The sequence below is a fragment of the Trachurus japonicus genome, chromosome 23 (genome assembly GCF_045865225.1).
Source record: "Trachurus japonicus isolate A0001 chromosome 23, Traja_1.0".
NCBI classification, from domain to species: Eukaryota; Metazoa; Chordata; class Actinopteri; order Carangiformes; family Carangidae; genus Trachurus; species Trachurus japonicus.
This window is the reverse complement of record NC_140929.1, coordinates 4,635,063-4,658,437: the sequence shown is the minus strand read 5'-3', so window position 1 is coordinate 4,658,437 and position 23,375 is coordinate 4,635,063. Positions and strand designations below refer to the sequence as shown.

At 42.4% G+C, this 23,375-nt stretch overlaps 1 protein-coding gene across 3 annotated transcripts in view; it reads right to left on the bottom strand.

The window, feature by feature from the left end:
- Positions 1-23,375, bottom strand: part of plxnb2a.1 (plexin b2a, tandem duplicate 1) — a 238,452-nt gene that overhangs the window by 56,782 nt on the left and 158,295 nt on the right. For 2 of the 3 annotated variants that reach the window (XM_085769977.1, XM_085769978.1), the window contains 6 exons: positions 9,162-9,691; positions 6,098-6,424; positions 4,679-4,817; positions 2,552-2,697; positions 1,425-1,604; positions 184-318 (listed from right to left, as the gene is read on the bottom strand). In XM_085769977.1, the coding sequence (XP_085626103.1) occupies positions 184-318; positions 1,425-1,604; positions 2,552-2,697; positions 4,679-4,817; positions 6,098-6,424; positions 9,162-9,689 (1,455 nt within the window). In that variant the 5' untranslated portion in view covers positions 9,690-9,691. The remainder of the gene's footprint in view (positions 1-183; positions 319-1,424; positions 1,605-2,551; positions 2,698-4,678; positions 4,818-6,097; positions 6,425-9,161; positions 9,692-23,375) is intronic. The other variant, XM_085769979.1, reaches the window with a different exon arrangement.

Genomic DNA, 23,375 nt, shown 5'->3' with positions numbered 1-23,375 from the left:
GGACATGCACTGCTACGCCGAGACCCCCTGTAACTCAGAGAAGCCACGGAGGACTCTGAAACTTTAGATAATGAGTGAAATTTGAATTTTGGGTGAACTATCCCTTTAATAATTTGAAAAAAAAAAAAGAAAAAGAAAGAAGAAAAGCAGAGAACTGATCGATCGGTCGTCAGTCAGTCTGACCTTCTTCTCCGTGGTGATGTACAGGTGTCGGTGGCCGGAGTCGAACAGCAGGTTCTTGTTGACTTTGTCTCCCGTCACTTCGGCCGGCGCTCGGCCGTAAACCTCCGGGTGAGCCGACAGGTGAACCTTCAATACCTGGAGGACAAACAGAGAGAAAACACATCTGTTTAAATCCATGTAAACACAAAGTTATGTCACTGTTTAATAGAAAATGATTTGGTTTTTAGTTAAAAGACAAAAGGTTTTTACATTTCAGAACGTTATTTTCTACAATTTCTACAAACTTTCTAAAAAAAAATAGTATTGTAGAGACGTTTATTGAGTTTTATAAAGCCGATGAGTCTACTTTATCTTAATTTAAGTAAAGTTCTGTTCATTGATATAAATTGTATCGTCCTTATTTGTTGAATTCTGTATTTGCCAGAAGACATATTGCTGACTAATTACCCAGGAGTTGAGTTTATAATTAAACATCAAGTCTGAAGACAGATGAAGTCACGGAGCTTCATCTGACTCCATTTAGACTTTTTTTTTAAAAGTATATTTTTTGGGCACTTATGCCTTTATAGATAGTACAGTCGAGACAGACAGGAAACAGAGAGGGGGGGAATGACATGCAGCAAATGGCGCCCGACGCGGGACTCGAACCAGGGCCAACTGCAGCGAGGACTGTGCCTCTATACATGGGGTGCCCGCTCTAACCACTACGCCACGTGACGCCCCTCCATTTAGACTTTTACTACTAAAGTTTTATTGAAATATTATATTAGATAGATTAGTTAGATATAAATGAAAAATCTAAATCTACAGCTCATGTGACAAAAAACTTTAGAAGTGATCATTAATTATCAAAGATTAGTGTTTTTTATAAATAAATTGTTCATTTTTCAAAATCCTATATTTGTATTATTACTAAATGTTGATGTTGTTTACTTCTTCTGCACAATAATAAACTTTTTTATAATTCTTACGGTTTTTATTATATATATAATGTGCAAATCAACCAAACTAAACTAAACTAACTGACAGGATCACATAATGTTACACATATCTTTCTATATCCAGTTATGTTTAACCATCCTGGGTCAGGGAAGGAAGGAAGGACGAAGGGAAGGAAGGAAGGACGAAGGAAGAGATGGAAGGAAAGAAGGAAGGGAAAAGGGAAGGAAAGAAAGATGGAGGGAGGGAACAGATTGGATCAATTGGATCAAAAGAAACAACAGTATCAGTGACATCGTTACCTCTCCGGTGGCGGTGCCCAGGAATGCCACGGCGTGCTGCATCTCCACGGCAACAGCCACCGCCGTCATGTGACCTTTCCGCACCAACGAGGGCTCGGAGGTCAGGGCGAACTCGGCCTTGCTGGCCATCGGAGACGGCAGGAACTCCGCTCCACAGTTGTATCTGTTGGCCATGTCCTTCTGACGGAAACAACAAACAATAATAACATGCCATCATAGATAAAAACAAACTTTTTACCTTTTAGTTTCAGTTTCAATAGGTGCGTTTACATGGACATAAATATTCGGAATAAAGGGCTGATCCGAATAAAAATGTGTCATGTAAACACGTCAATTGGAAGATTCTGATCGGATTCGGCTCGATCCGAAAGAAATTCTGTTCAGGAATCAAACCCGCTAAGTTTAAAAACAACCTGGCAGCAGTGCACACATGATCTACTAAGACTTGTTATTCTGTCACCTGAGTTAACGAGGTGTAGACGAGTGTGTTTGGAGGTTTGGAGCTGATGAGAGGAGAGAAGAAAGAGAGCGAGTAGTAGCCTACCGACCCGATATTGCTGTGTATCTTTCCCCGCTCTCTGTCCGTTGTCTTCACCGTCTTCCACTGACGTAACTCCCCAAATTTCCAGAGCGCACATGGCTAATTAATATGCACGTGCTGTTTTGCATTGACCATATATGGTTGTGTTTGGGCGTATAGAGGGCGGGATATGGCATGTTCACATCCGCACTTTTCATGGGTCCGGTGTGATTTATCAATGGCAGGAACAGTAGTAGCCTACACGTTGCTGAGTCTGCTAAATTACGATGTACAATAGGAGTACAGCAGCTCTTAAAATCTGGCGCAGGTCCATTTTGAGTAGGATACTGAATGGGATAAATTGAGCCACTTCCGCGTTTATTGGTTTGTTTACAGTAGTACAGGAAGTACAGCTCTGCGCATGTCAAAATGCTGTTATTCTGAATAAAGCTTGGTGCATGTGTACGCACGTCATGATCGGATTATTTGATTTTGCGCCCATGTAAACAGTGGATTCGGATTTTCCGATCCCTCAAAATTTTAATCTGATTAAGAAATTTTGCGCATGTAAACACAGCTCGTTTGAGTTTGAGTTTGAGCCTCTGACCTGGTTGTTGCTGCTGCACAGCTCCTCAGACTTGGAGGAGTACGGCGAGTAGACGGCCGGCTTCTCGTTGATGATGCCGTTGTTGCTGTAACAGGCGCTGATGATCTCCACCAGCCGCTTGTTGATGGAGCGCAGAGGGAACATGCCTGCAGGCCGGAGCAGAAACACACTGTTTAACACACGGGAAACACCACGGCGACCACGACAACCACGACAACCAAACCTCAGATAGAGAGAGACGGAGCCTTGGCATTATTATTTCTCCTGTTGGTCTGGTAAAAGAAAAATGTGCTACACAATTAAGCTGATTCATGGTGACCGCTGGAAAAAAACAACCAAAAAATTTTTTGGAACAGCCGGGATTTGCATGAGAATGAATAATGTAAAATATATACAAATATCTCTGTAAAGCCTGAACCATGAAATAATTTAGAAATTGGACCCTTTATTGGACTTTCTGACAAATAATAAAAAAATATACAATTAAAAAAAAAAAATTGCATATACTACTATAAAATAAGTTATGAAATATTAAATAGTTTTACTTTGCATCAATGCAGTAACTATTCCTATTGAAGTTTCAGCAACACTTTAAAAGTTTTTCTTACCTTAACTTTTTCGAAATTGGCAAAAATATCCATGAGAAAATATATCCCTGTAAAGCCTGAACCATGGAATAATTGTCAGAAAATTATACAATTTTGAAATTGGACCCTTTATTGGATCTTTTGACAAATAATTAAGAAAAAATATAATTCCCCCCCTAAAAAATTGCATATTCTACTATAAAATAAGTTATGAAATATTAAGTAGTTTTACTTTGCATCAATGCAGTAAATATTCCTATTGAAGTTTCAGTAACATTTTAAAAGTTTTTCTTACTTTAACTGTTTCAAAATTGGCAAAAATATCCATGAGAAAATATATCCCTGTAAAGCCTGAACCATGGAATAATTGTCAGAAAATTATACAATTTTGAAATTGGACCCTTTATTGGATCTTCTGACAAATAATTTAAAAAATATATAATTAAAAAAAAGAAAAATGCATATTGTACTATAAAATAAGTTATGAAATATTAAATAGTTTTACTTTGCATCAATGCAGTAACTATTCCTATTGAAGTTTCAGTTAAACTTTAAGTTAAAGTTTTTCTTACCTTAACTTTTTCAAAACTGGCAAAAATATCCATGAGAAAACACATTTGGGTCACTGACTGACAGCGGCCATATTGGATGTCCCAAGTGAAGCATAACTAACTGCACCCTGGTGGATTATCTGATCATTGCATGTATCTGATTGTATACATTGACCCCTGCGCTGCATCGACTGCAGAAACACATTTCGTCGGCAGCTCGCCGTCATTAACCCTTTAAAGTAATCAATATATTGACTGAGCATCAAACAAAACGACCATTACAGCTTCACACAGTCTCAATGATGATGATGAAGATGAAATAAAGCTGAAAATCTTCACTGTAAATAAACAGGAACCGAAAAGTTTGAGGTGCTTTTACCTGAAAAGTTATAAATAACTAATTATCAATACAAGTATGGATCAACTGGCTAATTAAGTGTCTTTATATCATGAAGACCGTTGTGTTATATTAATATTTTTGTCACTTCCTGTTTCTGCAGCACAAACTCAACAAAAATCTGAGTTTTCATTTTGTGAATTTTAATAAAATAATAGATAAACCAATATTCATATTAATGCAAATATTGGTTTTAATTGCCTCCAGTGCAACAAGTTATAGTCAAAGAATCTGACGACCAATGACAACCCAGATTAGATTTTTCTAACTTTCTGATCACTCTCCATATCGATCAATCACTGTGATTGGGCTGCGTAGAATAAATCCCTAAATGAATTTCCCCTTCAACTTCTATCAGCTGCTCTGAAGTTGAAGTAAAGATATTCATCATGATTTCAGTTTTTTTTCTGAGCTCGTTTCATCCATATTTACTTTTTAGATCGTTAAAGATCAGGACTCAGTTTCTGTCTGTTGATTAGGATCAATAGATACGATCAATTTAATCAATTTAATGAATGAAAAATAAACTTTAAAGGCGTCTCGGAGTAAAAAAGTAAATATTCCTAAACTTCTCCATCGTGTCGACACCTACACATGGCCGAGGTGGACGGGTCTTCGTCGGAGGTGAAGGTGACGAACAGAACCTTGTCGGAGCCGGAGACCGGTCCGTACCGGCCTGATGATGTCATCGTCTGGGCCAGAGCTTCACCCGGGGCCGCGACGTAGGCCGCCTAGAGGAGGAGGAGGAGGAGGAGGAGGAGGAGGAGGAGGAGGAGGAGGAAGAGGAGGAGGAGGAGGAAGAGGAGGAGGAGGAGGAGGAGGAGGAGGAGGAAGGAGGAGGAGGAGGAGGGGGAGGAGGAGGAAGAGGAGGAGGAGGAGGAGGAGGAGGAGGAGGGGAGGAGGAGGAAGAGGAGGAGGAGGAGGAGGAGGAGGGAGGAGGGGGAGGAGGAGGAGGAGAAGGAGGAGGAGAAGGAGGGGGAAGGAGGAAGAGGAGGAGGAGGAGGAGGAGGAGGGGGAGAAGGAGGAGGGGGAGGAGGGGGGGAGAGGAGGAGGAGGAGGAAGGAGGGGAGGAGGAGGAGGGGGAGGAGGGGGAGGAGGAAGAAGAGGAGAAGGAGGAGGAAGACGAAGAGGAGGAGGAAAAGGAGGAAGGAGGAGGAGGAGGAGGAGGAGGAGGGGGGGGGGGAGGAGGAGGAAAAGGAGGAAGGAGGAGGAGGAGGAGGAGGAGGAGGGGGGGGGGGAGGAGGAGGAGGAGGAAGAGGAGGAGGAAGAGGAGGAAGAGGAGGAGGAGGAGGAGGAGGGGGGGGGGGGAGGAAGAGGAGGAGGAGGAGGAGGAAGAGGAGGAGGAGGAGGAAGAAATAGGAGGAGAAGGGGAGGAGAAGGATGGAGGAGGAGGAGGAAGGAGGAGGAAGAGGAGGAAAAGGAGGGGCAGGAGGAAAATGAAAAGGAGGAGGGGAAAGAGGAAGAGGAAGAGGAGGAGGAGGAGGGGGGTTAGGAAGGAGGTTGAGGAGGAGGAGGAGGGAAGAATACGTAGAGGAAGAGGAGGAGGAGGGGAAGGAGGAGGGGGAGGAAGAAGAGAAGGAGGAGGAAGGAGGAGGAGGAGGAGGAACAGGGAAGAGGAGGTGGAGGAGGAGGAAGAGGAGGAGGAGGAAGAGGAGAGGGGGAGGAGGAAGAGGGGGAGGAGGAAAGGGTAGAGGAGGAGGAGAAGGAAGAGGAGGAGGAGGAGGAAGAGGAGAAGGAGGAAAATGAGGAAGAGGAAAAGGAGGAAGAAGAGGAGGAGGAAGAGCAAGAGGAAGAAGAGGAGGAGGACAAGGAACAGGTGGAGCAGGAGGAGGAGGAAGAGGAAGAGGAGGAGGAAGAAGAGGCGGAGGAAGAAGAAGGAAGAGGAGGAGGAGGAGGAAGAGGAAATGAAACTCAAACTCATTCAGACGGAAAAATCTGCTAAATGTGTTTTTCCGACTCTGTTTTAATAATAAAAATGGCGTCCGTCCGTCGGTCCGTCGTCCGTGGTTACCTGAGCTTTGTTGTACTTGTTGTTGGCGCTGCAGTTGAGCTGCAGCTCCGTGTACGAGTAGTAGCCCTGGTCGTCCTCGCACATCCGCGACACGAAGGTGAAGTTCTTGGTGTCCTGCACCCCCAGCGTCCGCGAGAACAGGAAGTAGACGAAGCGGCCGTCCTTGAAGGCGAAGCGGAAGTCGTGCAGGTAGCGCAGGAAGAAGGGGTTGGCCTGCACCGCCGAGGCCTCGATGATGCTGTCGAACACCACCCAGTCGCTGTAGTCCTCCAGGATGCGCGTGGAGATCAGCTTGGTGCTGTCATGGCTGCCGTAGCCTTTACCCACCTGACGGGACGGAAAGAATTCATCATTTATAATAATAATAATAAAAGTATGTAGTTTATTAAAGGATAGTTCAAGATTTTGGCAAATTGGCCCATTGCCATAATCCCTATAGTCATAGTAATAGTAGTAGGTTCGTTACCTTTATTTGTTGGTCCAAGGTATTTTTAGAACGGCGGAGCAGAGCCGCGAGCTGCTCAGAGCTACGCTACGGAGGCTAATGGGATTTCTTGGTTTCCCTCATCAAACTCATCAAATACACAATCCAACAACTCCAAAACGTTCTGGTGGACAAGTTGTGACCTGCACATTCACCACGCTATGAGATAATAACAGAACGTTACCAGACAGAGTTGTTTTAGAGGTGAATTCATGCAAAACCACTGATGCGTGTTGCCTTCAGGGACAGTTTTTCATCAAGCAGTCTCTGTATTTCCCTCTAAAACAACTCTGTCTGGTAACGTTGTGTTATTATCTCATAACGTGGTGAATGTGCAGGTCACAACTTGTCCACCAGAGCGTTGTGGAGTTGTTGGATTGTGTATTTGATGAGTTTGATGAGGGAAACAAAGATCAAAAATCCCATGAGCCTCCGTAGCGTAGCTCTGAGCAGCTCACGGCTCTGCTCCGCCGTTCTAAAAACAGCTTGCACCGACAATTACAGGTAACAAACCTACTGCTATGACGATAGGGATTATGGCAATGGGCCAATTTGCGCTGGACAAAAGGTCAAGGGTCAAATGTTCATCAACATCTGCACCAGATAAGTTAGTTAAAATGAAATCAACCAACCTGCACATAACTTACTGTAAATGGCTTGAAAAACTATAAATTGTGTTATATAATGTTTATATTGAATATGAGGAGGGGGTTTTATTATATTCATATATGTTGACTTGAGCAATGCAACAAAACTGTTTCCTTTTAGGGATTAAAGTAAAATATTCACTTATAATAGAATATGAACCACCTGGATTTCTAAAAACTTAAAAAATGAAGTCTTGTGCAGATTTTAAAAAGGAAAATATTAAGATGCAATAAACATCAAACTGAGAATGAAATGAGAATAACTATGTATAATAACGCTCCTTTAAACCACAGTCATGTTCCTGTGGTGAAGCTGCAGCTGCTCACACATCAGGAAACATCTGTATCAAAAGCTTTAGACTAGTTTAGAGGAACATCTTGTAATTCTCCGACACTCTGATGTAAAAGACTTGTTGTCGTCTCCCACACGGCCGCCAATTTAATTTCTAGCGTTCTTGACAAATTGCTCTTTTATTGTGTTTGTTCACACAGTTTTCACAGACGGAGGTGATTCATTCATATTCATCTGATTTACCGCAGGAAACAACATCAAGCCTCTGTACGTGTGTGTGTGTGTGTGTGTGTGTGTGTGTGTGTGTGTGTGTGTGTGTGTGTGTGTGTGTGTGTGTGTGTGTGTTTCCTACGGTGGCTGACGAGGGCAAACGTGCAGCAACGACCAAACGCTGCAAATACAGAAATAATGCAAAACCGAAAACACAAAAAACACATGCAACAGAAAAATGCTGCAAAGTGTCCAATGTGAGGAGAGGAAGGAAGGAGGAAGAAGAGGAGGAGGAGGAGAAGGAGAAGGAAATGGGAGAGGAGGAGGAGGAAGACCAGGAAGAAAAAGAGGAGGAGGAAGACAAGGAGGAAGAGGAGAGGAAAGAAGAGGAGAAAGAAGAGGAGGATGAGCAGGAAGATAAAGAAGAGGAGGAGAAGGAGGAGAAGAAGGGGAAGGAGGGGAAGGAAGAGGAGGAGGAAGCGGAGAAGGAGAAAGAAGATGAGGAGGAGCAGGAAGATGAAGAAGAGGAAGAGGAGGAGGAGAAGAAGGAGGGGAAGGAAGAGGAGGAGGAAGAGGAGAAGGAGAAAGAAGATGAGGAGGAGCAGGAAGATGAAGAAGAGGAAGAGGAGGAGAAGAAGGAGGGGGGAAGGAGGAGCAGGAAGAAAAAGAGGAGGAGGAGGAAGAAGAAGAAGAGGACAAGGAGGAAGAGGAGGTGAAAGAAGAGGGGGGAATGAAGAGGAGAAGGAGGAAGAGGAGGAGGAAGAGAAGGAGGAGAAAGAAGAGGAGGAGCAGGAAGAAGAGGAGGGGAAGGAGGAGCAGGAAGAAAAAGAGGAAGAAGAAGGGGAGGGCAAGGAGGAAGAAGAGAAGAAAGAAGAAAAAGAGGAGGAAGAAGAAGAAGGGGAGGACAAGGAGGAAGAGGAGGAGAAAGAAGAGGAGGAGGAGGAGGAGGAAGAAAAAGAGCGGGACAAGGAGGAATAAGAAGAGGAGGAGGAGCAGGAAGAGGAGGAATAAGAAGAGGAGGAGGAGCAGGAAGAGGAGGAAGAAGAAGAGGAAGAGGAGAGAAAGCAAATGTTAAATGTTTAAGTTAAGTTTGTACGGAATGGAAAGGAGCGGCTCCCTAGCAACCGTCTGTTACACATAGCAACCGTCTGTTATACATAGCAACGGTTAGTTAGTGAGTTAGCTACGTAAATCTGTTGCTCTTCTATCTATATTTTAAAGATTAAAGTAAAAAAAACAAACACTTTTTGTGTATTTTTTTGTGTGTTTTTGGTTTTTGCAGCATTTTTCACTTGTTGCGTTTTTCTTTCTTATTTGTTTTATGCGTTGGTGCATTTTTGGGGGTTTTTCTGTATTTTGCTGTGTTTTGGTTGTTTACAGCGCGCTTCTTGCAGCCCTTGTCGGCCACCGTTGCGTTTTTTTCCTCCTCACCAGGAACACGGTGAAGTTGTAGTTGTCTTTATCCTTGGTGGAGTAGTACGACATCACTCCCACCACGGACACGGCCTCCTCGGCGCTCGCCACGTACGACTTCTCCCCCTTGCTGTCGCTGAAGTAGACGAGCTCCTCCACGTTGCTGAGGTTCCTGAGGGAGCAGATGCCCCGGAACACGCTGCCGCACACCACCAGCACGTCCCTGCTCTCGTGCACCAGCAGCAGCTTGTTGTGGTTGTCCGTGTCCGTCGCCTCCTCGCACGCGTCCGTCACCGGCGGCGTGCACTGCTTGTTGTCGCGCTTGGGCCCCGTCTCGGTGCGCGACTCCACCCGCAGCTCGGGGTCCAGCTGGTACAGCGCGTTGACGGCGCCCACGTACAGACGGCCCGTGCGCGGGTTCACCACCACGTTGTTGATCAGCGTCTCCGACGGGAACTCCTTGTTGTGGCCGTGGGAGGGGCCGGGGAGGTGAATGGTTGCCACGGCGACCAGGGTAAACTGCCACGCCCACCACCGCTCCATCATGTCTGGAAAAGAAAAACAAGACAAGAAAGATTATTTTTTAAAGGTACTCAGGAAAGAAAATTGATTTTGCTAGCTAAGTTAGCAAGTTAGCAATAGCATAGCAAGCCTACTAGCTAACAGTTAGCTACGTTAGCTAAACATACTCCTTACTCGGTTAAAATCGTGTGGCAACTCGTGGAAACTCGTGGAAAGAGGCGCGAAAAACAGGACACATGGCCATTTCTGAGCACCTTTAAGTCTTTTTAAAGGAATAGTTCACCAAAAAAATGAAATTCAGTCATTATTGACTCACCCTCATGCTGATGAATACTCTGGAGTAGGGGGCAACTGCAACTGCAAACTGAATTGCCCATTGGGATCAATAAAGTTTTCTCTCTCTCTCTCTCTTTTATTCCTCAAAGTGCATCTGGAGACCGGTTCGTAGTCCGACGAAAACTTTATTATGAGAGTAATTGTCCCCGACACAAAAACGTCCATAAAACTACACAAAAACCTTTAATATTCCTCCACACTGCTCGTCCACTGCAATCCAAGTGTCCTGAAGGGAGATAGTCCAGAGTTCAACGTCATTTAGGACATTTTTACAGCCTAAACAGTCCTGTATTGAATTTGTACATCCCTTCAGGACACTTGGATTGCCGCGGACGAGCAGTAAGGAGGAATAAGTTATTACAGGGTTTTTGTGTAGTTTGAATCTGGTGAACCAGGCAAATTCAATACAGGACTGTTTAGGCTGTAAAAATGTCCTAAATGACGTTGTTTCCAGCAAACTCTGAACTATATCCTTTCAGGACACTTGGATTGCAGTGGACGAGCAGTGTGGAGGAATATTAAATGGTTTTTGTGTAGTTTTACGGTCGTTTTTGTGTCGGGCGCTATTAATCCAATATAAAGTTTTCGTTGGACTAGGAACCGGCCTCCCGGGTCTCCAGATGCACTTTGAGGAATAAAAAACTACTCCAGAGTATTCATTCATCAGCATGAGGGTGAATTTCATTTTTTGGTGAACTATTCGTTTAACTCAGTGGAGCTTTTACTTCTTATCAGTAATTAATCTCAATCATTTTTCTCTATTGATAGAAATTGTGAAAATGCCTTGAACAACTTCTTCAAAACGTTTTTTTTTGTTTTGTTTGTTTGGTTTGTTTGTTGGTTTCAGTCCAGTCAACCAGAAGTTATCTAGTCTCCAGCAGAGTCGGCCCCCGGGGGCCCCCTTCGTCATGTGTTTGGGCCCCGAGATGCAGAAGCAACAGAGCCAGAAATTCCTCCATCCCATCGGCCATGACACCCGATAACACACACACACACACCGACACACACCGACACACACACATTTGTCGACATTCATTCATTTTGCACTGCAGCTCAGGACTTTTATTCTGAAACTTGTTTCCTGTGTCTGTGCCCCGTCTCTGACCTCCGGACCACAGGAGCCGATGTGAACCCGAGAACATCCTCCGAGGTCACGACCCCGAGACCGAGCCGAGCCGTAAACAGCCTCGGGTGGTTTCACAGTTTCCAGCCGCAAAATTAAAAGACCAGAGCGAGAAAAAAAAAAGAAAAAAGAAAAAATCATGTTTTTCATGTTGACTGACTCAGTCGATGTAAATCATCTTTATTTTACACAGTTTAACTCCCAGATGGTCAAATTAAGATTCTTTGGTTCAACAGGAATCTGACTCAAACCAATACAGACGTTAAGACGACACCTTATCAATAAGAAATAATCAGTCTAGATGTTGCTTAACTGTTATTATAGAATAAAAACAATAAACAAGAAAATAGTGTAATTATAATAACAACTTGGTTTATTTTCTGAAACTGTAACGAATTATTGGCCCCAAGAATCTGACAGTAAGTATTGATCAAGGTTCAATCACCTCTGTCTGTTGCTCTGGAGCTTTCAGTCGTTGAAGGAAGGAAGGAAGGAAGGAAGGAAGGAAGGAAGGAAGGAAGGAAGGAAGGAAGGAAGGAAGGAAGGAAGGAAGGAAGGAAGGGAAAAATGATTGTGGAAAGAAGGAAGGGAGAAAGGAAGGATGGAGGAAGGGAACAGATTGGGTCAATTTGACCCAGAAGGACGACAGGAGGTTTAAAATTGTGTTTGTCGTCATTTAATCGACTATAATGTTTTAAATTTCTGGTGTAATTTACCAATTAAATAAAAATCAGACTGATTGATTCGTCCAACAGCTGTTTTGACAAATCGATCAATCGTTGAAGTCAATGAACCCAGTTCCTCAACATTTATTCTACTTTGTGTAGTCGACAGTATCTGTACCGATTAATCAATTAGTCAATAACAAAAATTGATGATAGAAGGTCTGGATCCCTCTTGGATGCATGGAGATAACACAATCACTTCCTGTTTCAAAGTCGCATGACAATGAATGGACCAATCACAGGCGAGGAGCATTTACACATAAGAGCAGAACTAAAAAAACTCAATTAGGAGGTGACTGTATTAATATTTAAACTTATAAATATGTAAATAATTCATGTAAAAACCCCCAAAACAGATGTCTGTAGTGAATTAATCAAACATTAAAACAATACTTTTAAAGGAGGAGGTTAAATCGAAAGCAACTGGACTTAGTTATTTGTCTAGGAAGACGTTTCACCTCTCATCCAAGAGGCTTCATCAGTTCATGTAGCATCTGACCAGGCTGGGACTGGTCCATCTATCTGGTGTGGAGACTCACTATTTACATGTACATGAACTGATGAAGCCTCTTGGATGAGAGGTGAAACGTCTTCCTAGACAAATAACTAAGTCCAGTTGCTTTCGATTTAACCTCCTTTGAAATACTATGACCTGGGCAAATGAGAATATGCACCGGATTAAAACAATACACGTACATGAATCATCAGCGTCCAAACCTTCCAGACATGTGAATGTGTCACTATATCTACAGCCCTCGACTGACTTGCGTTGTTTGTTTCTCTTATTAACAATAAACCCAGTGAACTTGAATGCGACACAGCAGAGACAGAGGCAGAGGCGGCTCGGCTGATGTCGCGTTTGTCCTCTGAACAAAAGCCGAGTTTGAAACGGCTTCTCTGACTCTGACAGACAGACACGGCACCGTGGGGCCTCGGCAGCAGCAGCAGCAGCAGCAGAAAGTCGAGAAGAGAAGAAAAGAACCGACGCTGAGAGCAAAAAGACAAACGAGGAGCAATAATGAGCAGCTTCTCATTAAAACCCCCCCCGAACATCCTTTACTGGAGGAGAACCAGAGAGGAGGAGGAGGAGGAGGAGGTGGTGGAGGTAACTGCCTCAAAGTGAGAGTTGCTGAGCCAGATTAGATTAGCGAAGACAAAAGAAGAAAGTGTGTGTGTGTGTGTGTGTCTGTGTGTGTGTGTGTGACTGAGTGCAGCAATTAGTCGTCCGACACAGTGACTCTCTCCCTGCATTAGTCTGGATGGGTGCGTTTGATTTTCACCGTCGCCTGTGGCCATGAAAACGACGTCTCTCTGCACAAACGTTCACACCGACCTGACGTGAGCTTTTACGTCATAAAAGTCAAAATCGCTGCCTTTTTTCTCTTTTTTATCTGACTTTATCAGATCATTTTCTGATTGGTGGTCAATTAACCCGCCTCTTCCCTCTGTGCATGTTTTTTTCTTCTTTAAACTCGCCTCCCAAATTGAATCCACTTCACTTTGCTTCATTGCAAAGGGATTTATTAGTGTGAGAAGACTTATCTCTCCACCCACCTGCTCTGCTAAATTACCTACTATCCACAGATATCAACAGTCAGGCGGTCCTAATGGCTGCAATGCAGAGTTTCAGAGAGGGAGAGAGAGAGAGAGAAATACTGAGCAACACATGTACAGTTTTTTTTTAAAACCAGGAAACAAGAGTCTGAGACGACACATCACATCTGTCTGTGAATCACATCTGTTTCATTTAGCTACTTGGTGAATTGCAGCAACAAACGTTTTGTTCATTTCCTTCATAGTTAGGAACAATTTGCAAAAAGCTTCTCTTTTGAGTCACAACTGAATACAAGATTTTTTCTTTTTTTGTAAAGAAAGTTTCCAGGGAGATGCTAAAAAAAATACAGAACCTTTAAAATAAAGTGGCACCAAAGGCAAAATCAAGAAAACCTTGACTTTAAAGGTCCCATATTGTATAAAATGATATTCATCCATGTTGTAGTGTGATAATAAAGCAGCAGGTTATATTGTTAATACTGTGAAAGTATCAAAGACTCAGTAATGCACACAGACTTGCCATCAAAACATGGCGACCTTCGTCTTAAACGGTTAGAATTTAAACATTTTAAGTTATTTGTTGAGGTTTTAATGCATATTTTTTGTGTATCATTGCAGTATATGAAATACGTTTATTATGCTGCGATTGTTGTATTGTGTGAAATCGTGGTCCTCGTATGTAACGGAAATAACGTTATTCCGTTATCTGGCTATAACGTGTATATGTGCACTCATCAATAAACATAATTTGCTGCTGCATATATTTTTCGTATTTAGCGATGAGCCACAATAACCACAATAACTTCCTGCGGGTAGCCATGTTTTTTTATCTTCCGAGTTCCTGCAGCGTGAACGCAATGATGTCGGAAGTCGGAAGTTTCAAAGTTGGGGATTCCGACTTATACGTATACACAGTGATTATGGCGACAAATGTAAATATCTACGCCTTTCTCGGTAGAGTCTGTGTTACTTGTTTGGTTATAGGTTTAGGAAAAGAACGCAGCATTAATTAGACGATATTTCGTAGTTTCGTAAACAACAAACAGCTACTATCACGTAGGAATTTATTGAACACGTTAGGCCTATACTCTCTTAAGTTTCGCCATTTTACCTCCTCCTGATGTAGACTTTAACTTTCTATTCTCCGTCAACAACACTTTCCCTTTCCCTTTTCTCCTGTAATATTCACTATGGCCACTAGGTGTCGCCTGAAAACAGAATGTAACTATTTCCGTCGGCTGCACTCTCTCTCTTTTTTCTTTTCTTTTACCTCCCGCCCTGTCGTCTGTCGTCTGTTCAGAGGATTTTAATCTAACGAACCAGTTTCCTCCTCGTTATTGAACGCGGTCACATCGTTTGACGGCGAGGCTTTCGGGGAGTTAAAGTCGACACCTCGCCTCTTAACGTGGCTTCATGTTGAGCCGCCGCTCTCTGTCAAGGTGGCGTCCGCTCTCTCATTAAACCTCATCTCTCTCTCTCTCTCTCATTGTCCTGCAACGGTGTGAAAGGATGGCAGGTATATTCTCCCTCTCTGTCTGCAGCTCTGTCTCTCTCTGGGTCTGTTATGGACATGTGCATCTGCCACATCAAAGGAGAAACCAAAAAAAAAAAGAGCAAAAAACCACCTTTGGTTTTTCCACACAGGATCCATCTCTCTGCTCTGCCAGCCATCTCCCTCCTCTTTTATTTTCTGCCTTATTTTCTCCTGCTTTGTTTTGTTTTTTCTCTTTCCTCAGCCTGACTGGTGTCAACCCTAAGAATAAACCGGTGTCAGAGGTGTGTGTGTGTGTGTGTGTGTGTTCGTGTGTGTCCTCCTTCCTCCATCGTCACTATAAGAGCAACAGTTTGACTTTTAAATCTTTAATTTTCATGCACAGGTAAATGATGGGGGAGGGGAGTAAATGTCTGTCTGAGGAGGATTCATCTAAACATCTCATCATTTAAGCCTGTTGACTCTGTGACTGGCACCGGCTGTAATAAGAAATGTCAACAGCTCCGTCGTCGTCGTCGCTGCACTTAAACCGGCATTAACAGGTTTTTTTTTTTAAGGGTGGCGGACGTGTTTAACCGCTGTCCATTTACTGAAAGGCTGCGTTCAATGGCATTCAGAAAAACCACCATGCATAATCATTCACAAACAGTGTGAACAGGAAGTAGATCATCAACTCTGCACTCTTGTACTTCGTTGTCCGTGTTGTTTTCCATGATACGAGCCAATCAGGTGCTCAAAAACTTAACTAAAGGTAGATAATAAGATGCGGTTTTAGTGTTGTGAACGTAGCCTGAAACTCCTGCAGCCATGGAGCCGTGTTTTTATTGATCTGATGTTGTGTTCGTGTCCATCAGACAAATTAAACTCCACTTTTCCCCTCTCTTTTTGCTCCATTTTTGCTCCATTTTTGGGCTCCACCGCCTCCTGAGGAAAACATCAATGTACAACTTCTTCTCCTTCTTGTGCAAACAGCCCAAAAAGAACAGGATTACTCAAACCAAAAACCAAAACAAAGACACAAAAACTGTGTTTTTTCATACTTGTAGTCCTTCCAACCACTTGTTTATCGAACAACTATTGGTTTAAAGTCAAAAAGGGTGAAACATTTCTCTGATTTTATCTTCTCAGTGTGAGAATTTGCTGCGTTTCTTCCTCTTACATCAGCGTAAAAGTTGATATTTCTGAGTTTTAGATCATCGATCTAAAAAAAAATACAAAATGAAGACATCACCTCTGTGGGAGACTGAGAGAAGCTTTTATTATTAATTATTAATAACTTTCTGTTATTTTATTGACCAAGCAATTCATTATTAATTGCTAAACAGCCATGTGCACCTGCAGCTGTTGGGTTTCTCCACTTGTACTGTATCGGGTGGGGGTGGGAGGAGGCTTTGGGGGCAGATTTAAGGTCTGCCATGTTGCTTCCAGTTAACGCTGACACAATGTGTTCAGGAGGAAAAGTCTCTCCTTAAATATAGAGTTACAACTGTCTCTGTGTCTGTGTGAGTGAGATTACAGAAACACTGGCACCGACCCCGCGAGACATCATTTGGGTAGAAAAGGAAGAGAAAAAAAAAACTGCAGTTACACCAACAATGGGGATAAAATGCTAAATGTTGTAATGGAAAAATGAGACCAGCCTAAACAGACACACACACACACACATAATCAGGAGAGAGAACAGCAATCTGTGACTCATTAAAACCCTGAGTGCGTACTTTGTAAAGAGTCTTGAGCTCTGACCCTTCTGCTAAAAAGTTTTGAGTGAAACTAAATCCAGGAATGTCTGCAGAAGCTCCAGCCAGGGGAATAAAGCCCGGCTGATTCTCTCCGTCTAACCTCTCTAGGCTTTTTTTCTCTTTCTAACTTCTCTTTGTAATTCACATTGTTTCTCTCTCTCTCTCTCTGCCTATATGTCTCCCCCTCAACGCCCCCCACCACCACCACCACCACCTCCCCCTTTTCTCTCTCTCTCTCCATCTCTCTCCCCCGTCTCTCTTTATATCCTCGCCCGCTGGAACGAGTTCAAACAAAAACTGCTTTTCTGACACATGAAATCTCCCCCGGCACAAAAACCAGATCAGAAAACTCCCATCATCCATGGCTCTGTCTCTCCGTCTGTCTCTCTGTCTGTACTTTAACCTGTCTGCATCACAGATCTTTGAATGTTTAAGTTTCCATTACAGCTCATATTTGATGCAAAAATCCACTAAAATTTAAATTTATTCTCCTTTTCTACCTGGAACAAATGATGCTGTTGCACCATCTCATTTTTTTATTTCAGATTTTTTGGTTTTGATGTACTACCGACCCAAACTGTTGCATTTCCCTACACAAAACGAAAGCGGTCGGTTCGATCTGAACACACACAACGAGTCATGTGACTATAATACAGCTCAGGAAAAACGCTTCAGGAAACAGAAAGTGAAGATAAAAAAAAAATGAAAATGAGCTGCTGAGTCTGCACCTGAAAAACCTCTGAACAAAGTGGGAGGTAAAATATTTAAATACACATAATTAACATGCGAACACTTCCAGGATTTTAATGCTCTTCCTCTTTTTTGTGAACTTTACGAGGGCTCATAAATAAGTGATTAAAAAAATATCAGTCCAGTGAATTTCCCGTAATGCACAAGGAGACTCTTCCTTTTTATGGAAACTAAAGAATTACATTTTAAGACTCATAAAACTATAGACTCAAACAATCGTGAGGACTTCCTGTAACTTTGTGATGTCACAACAGGTCAAACACTATAAAAGGTGTTTTTTTCATTATAGATTAGGAATTAAAGCATTAAAGAGTCAATATTTTACATTTTATTTTGCTACTTTTTACTTTTATTAGCAATTATTTTCCAGTTCACACAGCCCGTATTCAGAAACTGAGCCTGAAAACCAGCCGTCAGCACTTCCTGTGACTTTGTGATGTCACAACAAAGCCCCGCCCCCCTTACTGCCACCATCCAACCCAAACTTGTAGGATTTAGTTTCTTTTAGTGTCTTATTCTGAAATCTGCTCTATTTTATATCGGATCAACTCAGAAAACAGTCAGCAAATCAGAAGAAAGGACTCAGAGCCTCCTCTCCTCTGATTGGCTGACACCGACCAGTTGTTACTAGAGCTCCAGAGAGAAATAGCCTACCTTCTTTTAAATTATTAATTCGATATAAAATGATTTATTTCACTTCTTGGTGTCACGGTATCTTTATAAACGTGTTGATGCTGATTAACGGCTTGAAAAACTGTCGATGTTTTGATCTCTGCAGCTTCTCTGTGACTGATTCAGGTCAAACATCAGCGCTGACGTCCAGTCTAATTTTCCAGGAGCTAAATTTAACTCCGGCTTTTAGCACGGCTGTGAATTGATCTGCATCATTAGACTTCCTGTGAATCACTCATGTACAGGTGATAATGTGAACTTAATGGCTGTTTGAAGGGTGATGAAAAGGCGACGCATGCACAGCCATGGGCGTGGTAGTGGGGGCGGGGGGGGGGGGGGACTTATACCCAGGGCCCGAGTAGGGAGAGGGCCCATGAAAATCCTGAAATTATTATTTTTTGTGTGATGTTTTTATTTTGAATGAATTGCTCCCCCTAATTAATTGGTGTCATAATTGATTTCAAATATATTGATAACATCAACTGAGAGAATGAACTCGTAAAATGGTTTAGTCCGCCCATAGACAGCAGCCGGCGAGTCGGCGACAAGTGTAACGTCAGTGAGCCCAGACTGAATGAGGCTAGCTTTCATCATGCCACCCAAAAAACATAAATCGGGGTATCAAAAAAAGAAAAAGCGGAAAGAAAAAGAAAGAAGGCAGAATTATGGGAAGCGACTGCAAAAGGGATTGTTCAACATTTTGGCAAATTGGCCCAATGCCATAATCCCTATAGTTTTAGGAGTAGATTTGTTACCTTTAAAGGGACAACAAGGAGTTTTGGAAAAGCGAAGCGTTTTCACACTACATTTATGAGCCTCCGCACCGTGAAATTCTTTGACCGGCGCAAGACAGACTCATGTTTTCATTCATCAAGAATTAAAGTCAGAGGTTCGAAGACGATCACATACCGTCGTAGTTCCGACCATAAACGGCGATTCAGCTGCGTTATTCTCATGACTCGCCACGAAACCGAAAGTAAAGAAACGCTGGTCGGCTCGACCAGTATTTCCGCCACCACTAATAATAACAAAATAACGATAGAGACAAAACGATATATTTATTGAAAATGGACCATTAACAAGTGTGGGTAACGTAGATTCATCCACATTAACGTGAGACTTTTTTATAACCAAATAGAAACTCCTCGTTGTCCCTTTAATTGTTGGTGCAAGCTATTTTTAGATTGGCGGAGATATGATATGAGATAATAACAGAACGTCATGAGTTGTTTTCGAGGTAAATGCAAAGCCAGTATAGTGCCGAAAAGAGATTGCTTGCTGAAAAACTGGCCCCCGACGGAAACACGCTTTGGCGGCTTTGTATAAATTTACCTCAAAAACAACTCTGCGCTTCGTGCACTGGCATGGATAGGGGCCCACTGACATTACGAGTGTACGGGGCCTAAGATTTTGGTGCTACGCCCCTGCCGACAGCACTGAATGCATCACGACCCTCCTTTCCTCTCCCTCTCTCTGTCTCTGTGGTGCGTTCAGGCTCCTGCACCTTCATCATGTCTCTCTAAACCTCCGTCATGAATCAGGGGTGAACAACACTGCAGACGCCACCGACTGAATGTCAAACGACACCTTGTCTTTTCCTCTGCAGGGCCCGTCTCTATTTCCTCACTCCCCAAAACAAACCGGCAGAGACGAGGTCGGTTTTCTTTTCTTTTCTTTTTTTTTTATGGATGAACATTTTTTCCCTCAGTTACACCAAAAAAAAAAAAAAAAAAAAAAAAAGCAGCGATGTGGTCTCATCTGCATTCATGCCCACCACCAGGAGTCATTAGCCATTCATGACATCGGGCTGGAGGAACATTGGAGCTGATTGGCCAAGCCTGGAGGGGATATGAGAGCTATGATTGGTGGAGCCCGGGGGAAATTGAGTTCTTATTGGTGGTAATGAAGAGGCCTGGAGGAGAGCACGGCTTAGACAAAGTAAGCATAAAACTAAAACACCGAGGAGAATAGAGCACACACAGTCGCTATAACTCATCTATCAGCAGCACACTCACACACACACACACACATTCTGCTGCACAAACCTCACCAGACACGAGACAAAAGAATCAAACTGAACAGATTTCAATTATTCACATATATGTCAAAGTGTTTTTTCATTTCATTCTAAAAAATGTCATGTTATGTTATGTTGAATTTTCTTTTGCAGTTAATATTGACAGCTGAAATGTTAAAGCTTTAAAGTCCAACAGGTCACGCAGCACATAACCTATGAAAATACTTGTATCTTTTATTATAGGTGATGAATTAAAGCATCAAATTGGCACATTTTACATTTTATTTTTACTTGAAAAGCAAAAGTTTCTTATAAAATAGAGCAGATTTCAGAATAAGACACTAAAAGAAACTAAATCCTACAAGTTCTGATTGGATGGTGGGTCCAGGAAGGGGGCGGGGCTTAGGTTGGCTGCTTTGTTATGACATCACAAACACTTTTCGAGCAAAAATAAAATGTAAAATGTGACGATTTAATTTATCACCGATAATAAAAAATACAACTTTTTTCATAGGTTAAGTACTGTGTGTGACCTGTTGTACTATTTTAGCTGTCAATATTAACTGCAAAATAAAATTCAACATAACATAACATGACATTTAGGTGATAACTTAAAGCATCAAATCGCCACATTTTACATTTTATTTTTGCTCGAAGAGTGTTCAGTATTTACTGAATTCAAAACTAAATCAAACAGAGCTGCAACGATTAGCTGATTAATTGATTAGCAACTATTTTTTATGAGCAATTAATGCCGCCCGGACTTCCTGTCACTTTGTGATGTCACAACAAAACCCCGCCCCCCTCACCACCTGGATTCAAACATCCATCCAACCAAAACTTGCAGGATTTTTATTTCTCTGAGTGTTTTATTCTGAAATCTGCTCAGTTTTTTTATTGGATCAACTCAGAAAACAGCCAGCCAATCAGAAGAGAGGCTCAAAGCCGACCTGTTGTTACTATAGAGCTCCTGAGAGAAGCTGAGAGAGAAGATGGAAAACTACTCTGAGATGGTTTTTGGTTCTTCTTGCTCCGTTCAACCAAAAACTTGCAGGATTTTGATTATTTCTCTGAGTGTTTTATTCTTTTATTCTCTTTTAAAAAGTCAGCCAATCAGAGGAGAGGCTCAGAGGACTCACATTACACTGCTTCGCTGTGTTTTAATCTGAAAGTTCACATTATTACACGACGACAAAATAAGAGCCTCTAATAACTTGACCTTTGAGAGAAGGATTAGTCTTGTGACAGAGAGTCGAAGAGGTCAGCAGTTATTAAACGCACACACACACACACAGACACAGACACACACACCTCTGTATAGTACCACTTGGTAACATCTCAGCAGGGCAAGAGACAAACAGTGTCAGGGCAGAGTGAGGACAAAGACGGACTGTCAGAGACACAGAGGACGACTGTGAGGAGACGCCGACCATCGACACGACAACGAGCAAACACGGGAAACAAGACGGAGAAAATCTCATTAACCACTCGACTGGAAATGAACTCGACTCGCAGCACAAACACCGAAAAACTATACGACTGGACTCAGACACACATCACAAGGTAACAAAAAAATGTTAAAAACACCTGTTAGAGTTGAGTTGTAACGGAAAAACTAAATAATGAAGTGAAACAAAAACAGTTTTTCCAACTCCTCTCATAATTTAAATCAAGTCTTTGGAAAAATATGAGGAAAGTTTCCAGGAAAACATCTGGAAAATCCAAAAACAGACAAATATTTCTTCTAGGGTGGCCCAGAGAGGTCAAAACACACTGTAAATTATAAAAAAAACATCATAAATTCACTGACAAACACACACTACAGCACAATAAAATACACAGAGAAATACTCACAACACAACCAAATAAAGAAATACTCAAAATGGAACAAAAGACACACACAGAAAACAAAAAAAAGGATGCACTTGTTGCTTTTGCACATGCACAACAAGTGTCTGTGTGCAGTATTTGCAGATTGTGTGCATCAACCTCCTCTGTATTTGTCTGTGTGTGTTTTGAGCTCTCTGGGCCACCATACATTTGCCTATAAATGTGTGTTTCTGTTTGTGTTGTGCTTCTGTTTCTCTCTCTCTCTCCCTCTCTGTCTCTTTTTCCGGCTTATTAACCCCGACAGAAACACACCGCTGCACCTGAACGCACCACGGTTGGTCGGTGCCTGCAGCTGTGACTCGACACAGAAAAAAAAAACATGAAGTTTGACAAACGCGTCGAGCTACAGCAACTTCTCTACACAGAAAAGCAAATTTATCTTTCACAGCTCGACGAAATGAAGTGAAATCCTCCGACAGGCGGCTGGAAATCAATCTCCTAAAATAAATATGATTTCACGTCGATGCGTCGGAAGTCGTCTTCCGCGAAAGGTAAAGAAGACGGAGGTAAAGAGAAGAGAGGATGGAGACAAAGAGAGGAGGAGGGGGAAGAAGAAAAGGAAGAAAAAACCATTATCCCATTTCAAGGCGGTAAACTCACGCACAGATTAATTTTGTCTTATGCAAATGTAATTTAGTGTCTGTGTCCTCGGCGTTGGAGAGAGCGATTAACGAGCGCTTTCTTTCCCCGCTACACCTCCTATTAACCTGACAATGATACACACTGATGAGCAAGAGTGTGAGTGTGTGTGTCTGTGTGTGTGTTTCCCTGCATTACAAAAAAAAACACAACACATCAGCTGCTTTAATTATCTTTCACACTGAAGCAGAAACAAAATCAACGCAATTAAAGCGAGTTTGTGTCGTAGAAGACGATGACGGACGATGCTGCTGCTGCTGCTGCGTTCAAGGTCCTGACAGCTCGCAGGAAACTTCATTTTTAAGTCTTTAAGATGTTGTGACTGAAGTTCTCACTTCTCTCTAAACTTCAGATTTTTTTTTGATGATGCTGTTTTTGAACAAGGCCAAAAAAAAAAGAAGAAGAAGAAAGAAAGAAGAAAAAAGAAAGTGAAGGTGTTTCTGTCAAGAGTTTCAGGTGAAATTAAACAGCTCGTCAGCGATGAGACGTTCGAGGGTCTGTGATGTAAACTCAGTGTTTCCCTCCGTCAACAAATCTCACACAGATCAAAACCCCACGCAGCTTCAAAGCTTCAGAAATCCTGACGAGTGTATTTTCGGCGGATTAATACACATTTTTGTCATTTTTATGCTTTTATTTTGAAAGTTGACTGGATATAAACAGGAAATGAGGAGGATACACATCCAATTAAGGCGTTTGACCAGTTGGGAATTGAACCTGGAAGCTCATTACACCACACTAACCACTACAGCTCACTGTGAGTGTGTTTTCAT